The 16716-nt window shown below is 40.0% G+C and overlaps 1 protein-coding gene across 2 annotated transcripts in view; it reads right to left on the reverse strand.

Moving 5' to 3' along the window:
• Positions 1-220: 220 nt before the first annotated feature.
• SCP2 (sterol carrier protein 2) overlaps positions 221-16716 on the reverse strand; it is a 109203-nt gene continuing 92707 nt past the window's right edge. Inside the window, exons 14-16 of one of the 2 annotated variants that reach the window (XM_054720882.1) lie at positions 11237-11366; positions 4985-5064; positions 221-1203 (exon numbers count right to left, since the gene is read on the reverse strand). In XM_054720882.1, the coding sequence (XP_054576857.1) occupies positions 1108-1203; positions 4985-5064; positions 11237-11366 (306 nt within the window). In that variant the 3' untranslated portion in view covers positions 221-1107. The remainder of the gene's footprint in view (positions 1204-4984; positions 5065-11236; positions 11367-16716) is intronic. The other variant, XM_054720883.1, reaches the window with a different exon arrangement.

The following is a 16716-nucleotide window of genomic DNA, read 5'->3' on the forward strand; positions in this document are numbered from 1 at the left end:
CAGGTACTTAAGTGCCTGAGAGAAGCAAGAGTCCTGGCTCCTAGTCCAGTGCTCCGACAACCCAAGGCTCCCTCATGAAGAACTGCTGATGGTGTCTAAGTAACCAGGGGGCAGCATCTAGATGACACAGATTGGAAATCCCTCAGTGTTTCTCTCTCTTCATCTCCTTCACTTAGACAACCCTGAACAAAAAGGACAAACACAATAAAAACAAAGGAGATCAGGAGGAGCAATTTTAATTTTCTATTAAACATTCTTCCATTATTTTACCTCCTATCTTACTGAATTATAAGAAATAACATTAGTATTAGAAAAACTAGGAAGAAAGATAAATGTGGGTAATTATTCAACTAAACATATGAAAAGAAAAATTATAATAGGATTGAACTTTATAAACTTAAAATTAGATAATTTTTAAACTGTGCATATCAAAGCAAATTTTATTAAAATAATTTAACACTGATTTCTCAAGAAGGAAACTAATTTAAAAATATTTTTATTTTAAAAATAGGCCTGTGTTCAGCTATAAAATTCCCCTGCAAGCTCTGATATTTCTTTTATTTAGATCTGGGAAGAAAATACCATTCTGATGGCACAAAATGCAAAAATTTTAATTGTTTTAATCCCAGCACAGAATTTTAAAAACTATTAATGGAAAACAGATCAAGGTCATTAAGTGCACAACACTAATTTCTGGCCAGCTTCTGGTATTTTGTTTCTCTCCTAGTTCTCCCAAGGAAAACTTAAATTGAATCTTCAGCAGAATAATCCTCAAATATACTTCATAAGCAAAATGAGAGCTTTTGTTTACATGGTTTTTGGATTTTGCTGTTCCTAATTTTATTCTGGAACTCAATTTTACCCAAAACCATAATTACCATATTAACTTTGTAATGCACAGTTGTATGCAATTCAGCAAAGCAGTAGTATACCATCAGGCTCTATTCACCCAGAGCTTAGGAAAAACAGGACTGGTCACACCCACTTAAAAACAAATCTCATGCTATTTGCCAATGCTTGATTTCAGTCTAAGTTCTGACAGTGAAATACATGGATATATATCTGTAAGTCTCATCTTGATTTTCCAAGGTAGGCACAGGAAGTTCTTCACAGCTTAGCTTTGCCCGGCTGAAGCTGAAGATTCTGTAACTTCATAGCCAGACCCATGTTGCCAGCGATTTTCAATTTGCCTTGAAAGAAGGCCTGTGAGTAAGAAGAAAAGTTATTACTTAGTGTTATTTGCTTTGAAATTGCTGGTATTTCTAGACTAGCCAGCCCTGAGATCACTTATTTATCAGGTCTCATACTCTCTTCAAAACATGAAACTCAGCTTCCTGGAATAGATTTAAAACCAGATTCTTCAACAGGAAGGAACTATAAAAGCCATGCTTTATTTAACGCAGTCAAAAGGCACAGCTTTCCCAAGTATCTTCTCTTAGAAATTGAGTCCGTTTTTACCTGCCTTTTTCAAACACCAGGCTAGATGGGTTCACACTAGATTGGCTTTGTCTAGAGAATTACATGTGGATAAGGAATATGACCTGAAAATTTCAGAAGTCTGCTGAGAGGAAAAAGCACATGCTTAATACACTCAGAAACTCCTGGAATATGATATGGATGAAATGTCACCAATTTTTCCCCCCTTTTTGGTCTTCATGATAAAGGCCTTATCCCTACGGAGGGAGGCCGGCAGCCTGCTGAGACTGAGGAGCTTGTGTTAATCTTTGGCTCAATAAGAAGAATCAAACCAATCCGTAATGCAGAGCCACAATTTGTTCCATTTAACAACTGCTTGGGATTAGATCACATGATGCTTGCTGAATTTATCATGTAACAAAATCCCGGGAAAACTTGGGAGAAATTGCAAAATCGGGAACACAGCCTGATTTCCCTGCTATGATCTCAGTCTTTTCACTGGGTTCTTAAAATAGGGCTAGGCCAGTGGTCGTCAAACTCATTCGTCAACAGAGCCAAATATCAACAGTACAACGATTGAAATTTCTTTTGAGAGCCAAATTTTTTAAACTTAAATTTCTTCTAACACCACTTCTTCAAAATAGACTCGCCCAGGCCGTGGTATTTTGTGGAAGAGCCACACTCAAGGGGCCAAAGAGCCGCATGTGGCTCGCAAGCCACAGTTTGCCCACCACGGGGCTAGATGAAAAAAGTTCCTGGTAGTCTTAGCTTTTTAACAAGTACTTTAAGAAGGTAGGAGCTCTTCTGCCTCACCCAGGGGAATGCAGAGAGCCCTGCTTTTTCTACACCTTCTAGTAATGGTGAGTAATTTCTTCTTTCCCCCCTCCTCTGTCTGGACAAACTAAATATTTCCTTCCTATATGGCACTTAGCTTTCTGTCTGATGACTTAAAGGTCAGGTGTCTCAGAACACAATATATTTAACATATGTCCTTTAAAAATACGAACCAGTGGTACCTAGAAGAGAAACTCACCATCTTTCCCTTTTTGAAATTAAAAGAGAAAATTACTTTTTATTTGCTAGTTATTATAGAGAACACATGAATCTTCTCCCTTCAGGGAATCCAAACATAAGAATCATTTTAATCTGGCCCTAGGTGTTCTTCATACGTGCTTGCCGCTGGAGAGCACACTGCTCTGTTTCAACTGTAGCCAAACACTGAAACTGTAATTTCCACTGCAGCTAATGGTTTCCAGTCAAATCCCCTACGGAGCACAAGGGAAGGCCATTAGCACATTAATAGAAAGGCCTGTCGTTTTTTATCTTTAATTCCTTTGGGTGCTAACAGGTGCTCAAGAAAAACAAGCTGACACTTCACTCTCCAAAATGGGTAGTAAACAGATAAACGGAGTGAGCTCAGAGTTGCTGGTGTGTGAAGTCTGATCAGCCTGCCAAGGAAGTGCATGGAGTGAGTGCACAGTGGAATGAGGAGCAGTGGGTGGGAAGGAGGGTGACAGCCAGCTCCTATACTGGTGGCCTCTGTTCTGTCCAGATTTTTGGAGCAGGCTCAGTGGGTGGAAATGTCAGTGCCAATGGTGTCTATTCAGTTGAAACATCACAAATGTACGTCTCTCCTTTGTCGACGCATTAACTGAAACATGCTTAGTTGCTTAGAAAAAAAAACATTTTAAAAAGGAATACAAGCGGGAGTCAGATTTAGTTGTTTTATCCAATTTTTATAATTACGAGGGGACCATAGGAAGAAGACCTAAAACAAATCAGGCTGAGGCAACAACAAAAAAAGGTTACAATGGAAAGAAACCTCTGAGTTTCCTTTTTATTATCTACTAGAGGCCCAGTGCATGAAATTTGTGCACAGGGGTGGGTGGGGAAGGGTCCCCTCAGCCCAGCCTGCACCCTCTCCAATCTAGGACATCCCTCTCATAATCCTGGACCGCTGGTTCCTAACCGCTCACCTGCCTGCCTGCCTGATCACCCCTAATTGCCCCCCCTGCCAGCCTGATCACCCCTAACAGCCTCTGCCTACCAGCCTGATCGCCCCCAACTGCCCCCGCCCCCCACTGGCCTGGTTGCCCCCCAACTACCCCCCTGACAGCCTGGTCGCCCCACGCAGCCTGCTGTTCAGTTGTTTGGTTGCCCCTCACTGCCCCCACTGCTGGTCTGGTCGCCCCGCGCAGCCTGTTCGGTCATCTGTTCAGTTGCAATGGTCACTTAGGCTTTTATTTTATTTTATTTTATTTTAAATATATTTTATTGATTTTTCAGAGGGAGTAAGGGAGAGGGATAGAGAGCCAGAAACATCAATGAGAGAGAAACATCAATCAGCTGCCTCCTGCACACCCGCCACTGGGGATGTGCCCGCAACCAAGGCACATGCCCCTGACGGGAATCGAACCTGGGACCCTTCAGTCCACAGGCCGATGCTACATCCACTGAGCCAAACCAGTAAGGGCTAGGCTTTTATATAGATAGATGGCTAATGGAAAGCTCTGTGTACAATGCTCTATTCACCATTAGCAACTAAAGAATACAAGATGATCCTGGACGATTCGGGGGTCAGGGAAATCTATACAACACATAAAAGGTCAGGCTAAATTCTGGAGACAAGAAGATAAGATGGGGTTTGTTCCTTTAAGATAAGCACAATCTAATGGGGAAAGGAGGCACATTGACTCATATAACCCTAGCTGGTTTGGCTCAGTGGATAGAGCGTCAACCTGCAGAATGAAGGGACCCGGGTTTAATTCCAGTCAAGGGCACATGCCTGGGTTGTGGGCTCAATCCCCAGTAGGGGGCATGAAGGAGGCAGCTGATCAAAGAGTCTCTCTCATCATTGATGTTTCTATCTCTCTCTCCCTCTCCCTTCCTCTCTGAAATCAATAAAAATATATATTTTTCAAAAAACACCAAAAACCTCATATAATGTGGCAAGTGCTAAGCTAGCAGCCCAGGAAGTGGAACAGAAGAGGAACTGGCTACCCCAACAACTTGGAAGGAGGTCTTTGGAGATAATGTCTGAGCTTAATTTGAGAGACAAGGGAAGGACCGATTAGGCAAAGATACAAAATGTAAAAGGTCACTCCTTTGTTCACACCTCTTCCTCCTTCCACCTGGATTGCTCCTGTTCTCCATGTGTGCACCGCTCACTTCTGAACCCCGAGGACTCAGCTCACTTGTCACTTCCTGTGAGCCTTTCTCGGACAGACCAGGAAGTCAATCAAGGCTGCTCCTTCCCCCACCCTCCCTGACCACAAACCTGGCATGGCACCTCTGATGATATTTGGCTGCACTTACTCTTTTGCAGATCTGTCTTATACCAAACTGTGGATGCCCTGAGCATGGGTACTATTTCTTATTCATCTGGGCATTCCCAGCACACGGGACAGTGTCTGGCATGTAGTCTGTTCCACACGTTTGTCGTTTGTTAAGTGAACACTGAGTTTTGTGAGTGTGACCACTTTGCACTTCATGATATTGAAGCAAGAGATAAAGTGGAATGGGCTAAAAGACCCACCTACTGGAAGGATATAAGTGCCATTAGACTTACCGACTGAGGATTCATTTTACCCGTCATTAAAGCCAGCAAGTCCGAGTCAGCCATTGTGATTGTGCAGTCAGCCTTCTTATCTAAAACGGATATTTAGGAGAAGGGAAGAGAAAAAAGGAGGGTTCAATTTTATGTACACATTTTAGTCAAAAGGCCACTGACTGCAACAGAATCACATCCAGACCAGAGCAGTGTGGGGAAATGGGCACTTCGTGGCAGCCTGGTAAAATGTGGCATAAGTCACAAGCAACCTCAACATTTAACAAGAGAGAATTGACTAAGTAAACGATGGTATAGTGTAAACAATCATTTGTTCAAGAGGTATTCTAAAAGCATCTAAATATGCTAAGTTTTTTGTGAGGTTTTTTTTTTTTTTTTGAGGATTTTTAATGGATAGTGTACTGACATTCTCAAGAATACTAAATGCAGAAAATGGTTTTCTGCTAAAATATCGTTGATGGTTTCATCTCTTAGATTTTTCCTAGTTTCCTATAAACTAGTAAACATGTTAGAGTTTTTATTTGTAATAAATATTTTAAATGGAACCACACAATATTTACTCTTTTAGGTCTGGCTTCTTTCGCTCAGCATTGTAAAATTCATTAATATTGGGCCATAATTTGATAATATTTTGAATTCTAAATTATTTGTGCATATAGCAATAGTTCATTTTTACTATGTGAATGCACCAGAATTTACTTATTCATTCCATGGTTGATGTATCTTGGCAATGCTTCCATTTTGGGGCCTTACGAATTTCCAAAATAAATGAAATCAATCTACAGTGATAGAATGAGGGAGAGTGGCTCCTTTTGGGAGTGGGTTGTGATGGAAGGAGCTGTGAGGGAGGTTTCTGGATGCTGGCAACATTCTGCATCTTGATCTGGGACATACATTCATTTGTTAACATTTATCAAGTTGTATATTTCAGGTTGGACTTGGCCCATAGGCCACAGCTTTTCAACTCCCAAAGTAGATGATGGAATTACAGGAGAGTAATTTTTTCATTTTCTCTATCTTTTCTGATTTTTTTTATACTGAGTAAATATTACTTATATCATACAAAGTTTTAAAAATATTAATTTTAATATCATCAAGGTTTCATGAAAAAAGGCTCTAATATCTCTTTGGTAAATCAGCCAGGTCTACCTTAGACAAATGAGAGGTTTCAGGTACAAAAGGAAAAATTCCCCAAGAAATCAAACTTATCGGCAGTATTTTAGGCAATCAATATAACAATAGTACTCCTCCTCAAATTAAAGTTGGCCTCTCCTAGAAACCAAGTCACTTTCTGTCTCACAATTGTTTTATTTCTCTTCATTGCACTTATCTGAAACTACCTTATGTATTTTGATATGTGTTTTCTGTCTATACTTGTCCACTAGAATGAAACTTCGTGAGGGCAGAGCCCTTATCAGTTTGTTCACTGCTACAATTCTAGGCCCATGAAGAGTACTTAATACATAAAAGGCAATCAATAAATTTGTAGAATAAATAATTTAGAATTCAAATTACTATCAAATTATGGCCCCAAACTAATCATACAATCTATGCCTTAATAACAGAGATAGGGGTTGCTATATTCTAAATGTTTGTGGGGCACCCCCCACTCCAAAACTCCTATGGTAGGAATCCTAATGCCCGCTGCTATTAGCAGGCAGGGACTTTGGGGTTATGAGGGTGGAGCCCTAATGGGTGGGATTAGTACCTTATAAAGAAGACTTCAAAGAGACCCCAAACCCCCTTCACCATGTGAGCCCACAGCCAGAGGGCGCTGGTATGAACCGGGAAGAGGGCCCTCACCAAACATGACTAGGCACCTTGACCTTGTACTGCCAGCCTCCAGAACTGTGGGAAACAAATTTCTGTTGTTTATAAGCCACCCAGTCTGTGGGTATGTTAGTTATAGCAGCCTGAACAGATGAAGACAGGGATAAACTGTTAAATTATACCATGCCTATATTATTAAATAACTAAAATAAGATTGAAAATAAAAAGTTTTTATTATTTATCTTACAACTCAGAGATAGCCCCGAACAAGAATGAGATTCAATAGCCATTCCATCTCTGCCTCTACAAAAGTTTCCCTTATTACTGGGAAAAGGTATGAAGCCTTGAAAATGAAAGAATTGACAATCTTGAAAATCCAATTCTCTTGTAGCTATATAACATCAAAGAGAAGGGAGGGGAAAAGCTAGCAAACTGAGATAGTTGGACTTGATCCTATGGTAATATTCCAAGACAGGACTCTTAGTCAGTGAAAGGTGGCTTTAGGAAGTGAAGTCTGCTGCTGCTGCTATTGCTGCTGATGTAGTATCAGCATTTACTGAGCTCTTGCTATGCCAAGCATTTCATGTACATAACTCAGTTGATCATTACAACTCTATGAGGGTCAGAGAGGTCAAATGACTTGCTCAAGTTATAAGCAGCTGGGCTAGGTGTGAAAGCAGATTCCTGCAGCTGAAGCCCATATTCCTATCTCTTAGGCTTTATGGCTCCCTCTTGTTATTAGAAGGCTACAAACCCATTCACCAGCTCAGTTTTAATTGGGAACTTCATCAAATCATCAGCATCTGATGGATCCCATGCATTCTCAGTTCCCCACAGAGTCTTAGAGAAGTCTAATGAGTTCGATCAAAATTAATGTTTAATATCTGGGTTGGGAAGGAAGCAATGATTTACTGAGCACTTACTAAGCTACTGTGCTTTATGTACCTTATCTCATCTAATCCTCACAACAGTTCCATAAATAGAAATTATTCTTACCATTTTCTAGATGAGGCAATTGGACTCAGGTAAGATATACACCTAATAAATGACAGAGCCAAGGTTTGAACCCAGGTTTGGGTGTCTCTAAAGGCTACGCTCTTTCTACTGTACCTTGGGGATGGGAGAGGCTGAGGCTTTCTATATCATGTTCCCCACAAAAGGGAAGAACTGACAACTCAAGTAAGTGCTGAGAGGGCAGACTAAAGGAATGAAAGAATAATGTGTCATGTCAGATTAATCAAAGTTGGTTTCCTAAAGATATGCTATGTGAGTTGCTTCAAAGGAGAAGAGGAGCAGAATTCATGGGCACATAGGCAGGAAAATAAATTATGGAAAATGCACAAAGTCTAAAGTATAATCATTACCAAACTCTTAGAAAATAAGCAAGTGAAATACATTTAAGTAATTCTTTGTTAACGGTAAGTAAATCCCTCAACACTATGTGCATGCCAAACGTACTAGCAATTCTCTAAGATGCCAGTTCAAACTAGGACAGGTTATTAATGCTTTAACGTAGCTGATCTCTAACAAACGGGCACTTGTTGGCTGATGTAAAAGGAGCTGGCAATTTCCAGTGGTGGCTTTTACGGAGTAAGTCCATGTTTCAGCACCACTCCTGGCTGCCAACATTGTCAGTTTCAGCAGAAATTACCTTGCTCCAGGGTAAAATCCCTTTAGGTCTGGGATGGGTACCTAATGAAGGGAGAGCTCACTGCCAGAGTCCTTATGCAGGGAACAAGGTTTTCCTGAAATTATGCAATAGCTTTCCATAAGCATATTATTTCTCATGACAAACAAACACCAATAACAAAACAGAAAAAATTAAATCACCTTAACATCTGCCTGGGCATATCAGAATATAATCCTATAGTATCTATAACTCTTCAGTCATTAAAAAAAAAAAAAGCACTATTTCCCAAAAATTCTTTTTATTTCTAAAAGGTAGAATCTATATGAAGCAGCTCACAGAAGTCAAACATATAGTCATTTTTTGTCCACTCATTGTGAGAAAAAAGACTGCACATATAATTCAGGAACTTTTCACAACAATGCCATCCTTTCCACACCAGATGGATGGTCTTACTACTGCTCCGCTTTTCCTTCAGTTAATCTTTAGTTGACTCCTTATTTAACAGTACATATAGCATTGCTCTTAACATTTTCTACTGTCTCCAAGCTCTAAACTCTATTCCAGAAGCTCTGCCAACTTCCTATCTATTTCAAAATGCCCCCGAATATTTATCTACCCTCAGAGAAAGGAGGAGCCATCCCTCCTTGCTAAGGCTAACCTTCCTCCTACCTGCGCTCCTGCTGTCAGCCTGTCCTCCAGGAGCACCCTCAAAACTGTTCAGGAATGAACTCTACCATCTTTGAGAGGCCTCCTTCTCCTACACAGCTTCAGGGTCCCATCAACTTCACCCCAATATCCTTGGCAGTGGGCCTGTAACAGCATCCCGTTTTCTCACTGCCCACACTCAGGCGACCCTTTCTGCTCACAGACAGTGGCAACATGCATCCTCCTAGTTGGCTCTCTCTCCTCTGATTTCTCCCTTCCCAGTTCATCTAGTCTATTGCACTAGCTCGATCCTCTAAAACACAGCTCTGACTTTCACTTCTCTATTTTAAAAAAGCTTTTTCAGATTCCCAATTGCTTGATTATTCGTCAAATCACTTTCAAAGTTCAAAGCATGGTATTTTAAACCCTCCAAAAAGCTGGTTCTCATCCATCATATTTCTTATAATGGCTCTCTCCAACAAGAGAAACCTAACACACAATACAGCTACCACTTACTGAATGCTTACTAAGCATCATTTATTCATTCTGCTGTCCATTTTTAAATTATTTATTTTACTGAAGGTCTACCATGTGTCAGGTACTATTATAGGCAATTCAAATGGGGGGAGGATGAGCAGTAAGCAAGTCAATATAGTAAGTAAAATACTATATGGTATATCAGATTGTGACAAGAACCATCAAGGAAAATAAAGAATGGTAATAGGGGTGTGATTTTAAAAGTGTGGTTAGGGAAAGTCTTCCTGAGAAGGTGACATTTGGATAAAGATCCAAAGGAAATGAGGGAACATGCCATGAGGGCATCTGAGAGAAGACAATTCCAGGCAGAGGGGACAAAGTAGAAAGCCCCTGATGTGGGACCCCATGTTCAAGTGACAGCAAGGAGGCCAGTGTGACTGGAGCAAGTGAGGGTGAGTGTAGTAAGACAGAGAAAGCTGGGCCAGGTCATGTGGTGCCACTGCACGATTCTGAGCAGAGGAGGGTCACAATCTGACTTAAGTTTTTAAATGATCATTGAAGCTGGTGTGTGGAGAAGAAATCTGCAGGGACAAGGTTAGAAACAGGGAGACCAGGCAAAAAAGTGATGAAAGCTTAGGCCAAGGTGGCAGTGGTAGAGGAGGACAGAACTTGCTGATGGAGTAGACTGCGGAGTCTGAGAAAAAGAGGAGCCAATGATGGCCTCAAGGTTTTTGGACTGAGGAACGGGTAAGACAGAGCAATAATTTATCGAGATGGGGAAGACAGTACATAATTAAAAGGGAGTGGGAGGAAGATCAGGAGTTCATTTTTCTACATGTTGGTTTTGGGATACCTATTAAATATCCACAGTAAACTTGTCAATTAAGCAACTGGATACACACCTTGAAGTTCAGTGGCTGAGTCCATGCTGATGATATCTGGGAATCATCAGTGTAGAGATAGTTTTAAAAGAATGAGACTAAATGAGATCCCCAGTAGATAGAACTGAGCCTTGCAGCACTCCAATGTTTAGAAATTTGGAGATGAGGGGAAAACAGGAAGAGAGGCCAAGAAGGAGTAGCCAGTAGGTAAGAGGAGAGCCTGGAAGAAGGAGAGTATGATGAGGGCTGGGAATTTAGCAACATGGTGGTCACCAGTCACCTTGACAAGAATAACTGTGGGATAGTGATGAAGACAAAAGCTGACTAGAGTGGGTTCAAGAAAGACTGGGATGAAAGAAATGGAAAGCTATGGAATAAATGGTTGACAGTAAATAAAAAAAGAAAGACTGGGATGAGAGGAAGTGGAGATAGTGAGTATAGACAGGTTTTTCAAGCCACGTAGCCATACACTGGACCATGTACTTTACAGATTACTTAGGAGATATTCTCTTAATCCTCCCATCAAACCTGTGAGATAGGTACCACTTATTATTCCCAGGTACAGATCAGAAAACTGAGGCTCAAAGAAGTCAAATAATTTATTCCAAGTCAAAATCTGTGAGTGGCAAGACTAGACCCGAACCCAAGTTTGTCTAATTCCAAAGCCTAAGATTGGCGACTCTGTGACAGAGTTTCCCAATCTTTGGAAGGAGGCAGCTGTGATTCCCAAGGATTCACTAGTTTAACAAGGTCCTAACGCCAGCCCATTTTGGGGAACACCAAAGCAGACTTCCATTTTCCTTTGTGAACTTGACGTGTTCCCGTAAAGGAAGTCATTCCTGCACTGACCTGAGTTAGGAAGCACTGATCCCTTGCCATTCTTCACATCCACCACCCAGGTGGCTTCTTTACCCCCAGGGCCATCCTTCACCTTGAAGGCAAAAATACCGCCGATTTTCTTCACAAACTGTTCCCCTTCCTGGAAAGAAGAATAACATTAGGAGTTATATTAAGCTCATTTCTCTCTCTGGCTTTTCCCCCAGTCAAATTAAATGTTTAAATAGATACATGACGTGAGTAGCTGGGCCAGCAGGGGCAGTCCCCAAGCTCCCTTAAGATCTTTTACCCAGAAAAGTCTGAAAAGCAACCAGGCAACAACTCCCTCATCTGCCAAGCCTTTCATTAAAAATGGCTTTCTGGATACAACTGGTGAAAGGAAAAGGAGGAGGGGGGAGGCAGGGCAGGACAGCATTCTCTACTGAAACAGCCTTCACTTGTCTCAATAACTTCTGAAAGATTCACTCTGGCATCTCTATTAATGTATGAATCCTCTCTCTCTCTCTCTCTCTCTCTCTCTCTCTCTCTCTCTCTCTCTCTCTCTTTTGCAGTTAAATTCTTTTACATACATTTTTGTTTGTTTCCCACAATTAAAGATACATGGTTCTGAGATCAAAGTTGTTTTTTTTTTTTTCCTTTGGTCAACTCATTTTCTAAATTAGTATAAAGAATTATGCAAATAATATACCATCTTACTTTTAGATCATGAAGAACGAAGCTGAAAAAATAATCTCAGATACATATCTCTGTAGTTTGGTTCCAATCTCTCCCCTTCATCCCCACGCTATTTCGTCTTCCCATACTGCAATATTTACTGATTGAAACAATGATTGGCACCAGACGTTATTCTGGGCACCAAGAATATAGGAGTTAGAGGACTAAGTGATAATACACTATGGTGATTATGACAAGACATTGGGATAAAGGGAAACACAGGGGACCAGAGGGAAACACAGAGGAACAGCCATGCCAACTAGCAGGTGAAGGAATAACCACCTCACACACCTTAAAAATAAAATCATAAAATAATCATTTTATTACAATTATTTTTCTTCAGAGAGAAAACACATTTTATTGTGGAAAAATTAGAAAATATCAATAAGCAAAAAAGAAAATACAAATAATTTGTAATTTCATCACTCAGAGAAAATATTTTAGCATATGGGATCATATTATATGAAGTGTTTTATAATCCACTTTTCTATTTAATACCATTATCCCCATTACTATATCATTTAATATTCTTCTACATAACTTTAAATACCACATATAGTATTTAATTGTAGAAGTGTATTATATTTAACCAATACTCTATTGCTTGATGTTTAGATTAGTTCTAACTTCTGGCTCTTTTTTTTTTTTTTTTTAATATATTTTTATTGACTTCAGAGAGGAAGGGAGAGGGAGAGATAGATAGAAACATCAATGATGAGAGAGAATCATTGATTGGCTGCCTCCTGCACACCCCACACTGGGGATAGAGCCCGCAACCCAGGCATGTGCCCTTTGCCGGAATCGAACCCAGGATCCTTCAGTCCACAGGCTGATGCTCTACTCATTGAGCCAAACTGGCTAGGGCCTAACTTCTGGCTCTTATAACAATGCTGTGAGTAACATTTGTTTACCTAAATATTTTTACATAGCTTAAGTTGCAAGAATTAATCTTCGCTAATTAAGAACACTGCATCTGGAATCAGCATAGGTTTAAATTCCTGCTCTACCTCTCTCTCTCTCTCTCTCTCTCCCCCTCCCTCCCTCCCTCCCCCACCCCTTCTTCTTCTCTCTCCCTCTCTCTCTCTCTTTCACACACACACACACACACACACACACACACACACACACACACACAATCTGTGCCTTACCCACTCACATTTTCCTTGCCTCTCTCTTTCTCCCAAGTTCTCAGGGCCCCTCTTTTTGCCTCTGTAACTTGTTTCCTGAGCCCATTTCTTCTATAGCTCACTGCTTCTACCTCTGTGACTGTCAAAACTAACTTTCTCTTATAAATTTGAGTCTTGGCTCTGAATTCTTCTCTAAGCCAGAACTGCTGAACTGAGGTCCAATCGCCAGTAATAACTGGTGCTGTTTTCATTGCCAACAGTGAGGGGCACTAACTTCTCTTCCCTTAGATTGTCAAATTAAAAGATGACAACAGCCAACCAACAATAGCCATCTGGTGTGATGAATCAAAATTATACATGTGGCCCTAACCGGTTTGGCTTAGTGGATAGAGCATCAGCCTGCGGACTGAAAGGTCTCAGGTTCGATTCTGGTCAAGGGCGTGTACCTTGGTTTCGGGCACATCCCTGGTAGGGGGTGTGCAGGAGGCAGCTGATCGATGTTTCTCTCTCATCAATGTTTCTAACTCTCTATCCCTCTCCCTTCCTCTCTGTAAAAAATCAATAAAATATATATTTTTTAAAAAACAAACAAAATTATACATGTGTTTTGTGTGTTTTTTGTCAGATCAGCAAAAAATATAATATATATTTTGGTGTGCTGCAGAATTTTAGTAATTAGTTTATGTGCATCATGAGATGAGAAAGGTTGGAAATAGCTGCCCTAGGTGATGTTGATTTGCTCTATTTAAAATGCTACCCTTTCTACCCCCAAGCTTCTTTATGTGAGGTAATAAAAGTCCTTTTTGTGCCATTTCGAATTTGCAGCACTGAAAGTGTTCTAACTGATTCGCCTCCTTCCTATTCCTCAAACCCTCCAAGCTCTCTCATTTCAAAGTTGTTCCCACTGTCTGGGACACCTTTCCAGCAGATGTTTACATTGTTGTCTCCTTATCATTCAGGCCTCAGCTCAAATGTCACTTTTCCAGAGAGACATTCTATGAACTACCCAATCTAAGCCAATTTTCTAGTCACTTATAAAAAAAAAAAAAAATTCCTGCTCTACCACATACTTACATTACCCTGAGCAAGTTACTAAACCTCTCTGAATCTCAGTTTTAGATGTGAAATGAAGATAATTACAGTAGCGTTATATAACTCAGAGTTGTATGAAATTTAAATTTTGTAAATACCTATAAAGCACAGAGTAGCTGCTCAATAAATGTTAGCATTTTCTTTTTGTTATTTTCCTCTATGATCTGTCTGCTATTTCTGTGCCACTATTATGGCTTTATAATATACTTTACTCTTTAGCATAGTAAATCCCCATCACAATTACTCTCTTCCAAATATTCTTGGCTATTTTTGCATTTGTTTTGGACTTTTTCCTCCTCTTAGATATACATTTTAATCATTTAGTTAATTCTACCCTACCCCCACTCCTGCCCTGATAACACTGTTAAATTTAGATGGGATTACATAAAATATACAGATATGTTTAGGGGAGAAGTAGCATTTTTACAATATTAAGTCCTTCCATCCATGGTATATCTTCAAGTGTTCTTTGATGCCCCTTGGCAATATTTTGCCTTTTTCTTCCTCACATTGGCTTTTGTACATTTCTTGCCAGGTAGATTCTTAAGTATTTCATATTGCTCTTATTACTAATACTAGAAACCCGGTGCCCAAAATTTGTACACGGGGCGGGGGGCAGTACCTCAGCCCAGTCTGCAACTTCATTCTGGGACTCCTTGGGGGATGTCCGACTGCCTAAACTTGAACAATATGTAAAGACACACTTCATTCCATACTCTGGGGGCGGGGGGACATCCCTCTCATAATCTGGGACCGCTGGCTCCTAACCGCTCACCTATCTGCCTGCCTTGTCTCCCCTAACTGCCATCCCCTGCTGGCCTGGTCTCCCCTAACTGCCCTCCCTGGCCAGCCTGGTTGCCCCTAATTGCCTCTGCCTCAGCCCCCGCCACCGTGGCTTTTTCTGGAAGGATGTCCAAAAGATGTTTGGTCTAATTAGCATATTACCCTTTTATAAGTATAGATATTTTCCATTATATTTTATGACTGGGTTACAACAAATGTATAGAAAATATATTAATCTTTATTTATTTTGAAACTGGCTACTTTTTTAGTTCTCTTGTCATTTCTAATAGTTTTTATTTCCCACCTTCTTTATTTTATCCTTATATCCCTATAATAACTTACTTCTAAGATTCTTCCTTTTGGTATCATTTCATTCTTTTAACAAAGATTTAAGTGTTTACTATGTTCAGACACTGTGATAAATGCCTGAAGTACTCAAATAATTATTATCCCTGAGGAATTTACATAAGCTAACATCAGATGCTAACCTCTATTTCTATGCATGCAGAGAGCCTGATCTAAGTTATTCCTTCTTGTTGTGTTTTTTTTTGTTTTTTTGTTTTTTGGGGGGGGGGGGTTGTTTGTTTTTATAACAGCTTTATCAAGATACCATTTACATACCATAAAATTTACCCTTTTAAAGTATAATTCAGTGGTATTTTCATATTCAGAGTTGTACAACCAACACCACTATCTAATTTTAGAATGTTCTCATCACCTCAAAAAGAAACCCATACCCATTAGCATCACCCCTCCACGCTGATTCTTCCCTCCTGCGAGTCCTTGGCAACCACTAATCTACTTCTGCTCTGTGGATTTGCTTATTCAGGACATTCCACACAAATGGAATCATGCAGTATATGGTCGTTTGTGACTGGCTTCTTTCACTCAGCATTATGTTTCTAAGGTCCATCCAGGCTGAAACATGCAACAGTAATTCCTTCTTTCCTGTGGCTCAGTAATAACCCATTGTATGGATGCAGCACATTTTGTTTAGTGGTTCATCAGCTGATGGCTGTTTCTCCTGTGCTGCTATTACTATCAGCAATCTAGCTAAAAAGGAGAAGTAGTGTAAAAGTTCTTGTATGGACATAGGCTCTAATTTCTCGTAGGTATATATGTACTTAGAAGTGAAACTGCTGGCTCATAAGAAGATGTCTAACTTCTTTAGGAGCAACCACACTTTTTCTAAAGTGGCTGCACCATGTTACAAGCCTACTGGCAAAGAATGAAGGTTTCAACTTCTCCACATCCTCAGCAACATTTTTATCCGTCTTTTTTTATTTTAGCTATCCTCGTGGGTGTGTCAATCTTTTTCTTCTACATAGATAACACACTTGAACCTATCTAGACTCAACCATAGTTCTTAGGACTCCAAAGAAGCTATTCTAAAAATATTTAGTCTAGGCCTATTTATCTCAACAGTCATGGAGGCAGTTTTTACATGTGGTGTCCTGAAATCAACTACCAATACTTCCCTTATATCAGGAAACCAAAATGACTGTCCGAGTTTTTTTAAGTGAAAGAGAAATTCTCTTATTTTGGCCTCCCTTAAAAGGTCTCACTCAAATTATTTTAAGTTAACTTTGGGAAAAAATATTAACAATAATAATAATCTTTAGAGGGCTATAAAGTTTTTAAATGATTTATATACTTTTTTCTTTAATCTTCATAAAACCCTGTAAGTAGCTGGACAAGTACTAGTATTAGCTCATTGAGCAGGAAAAAAGAATTGAGTCTCATAAAGATTAAAAATCCTTCAGACTATTCTCTATC

Source organism: Eptesicus fuscus, chromosome 9 (assembly GCF_027574615.1).
Source record: "Eptesicus fuscus isolate TK198812 chromosome 9, DD_ASM_mEF_20220401, whole genome shotgun sequence".
Lineage (NCBI taxonomy): Eukaryota > Metazoa > Chordata > Mammalia > Chiroptera > Vespertilionidae > Eptesicus > Eptesicus fuscus.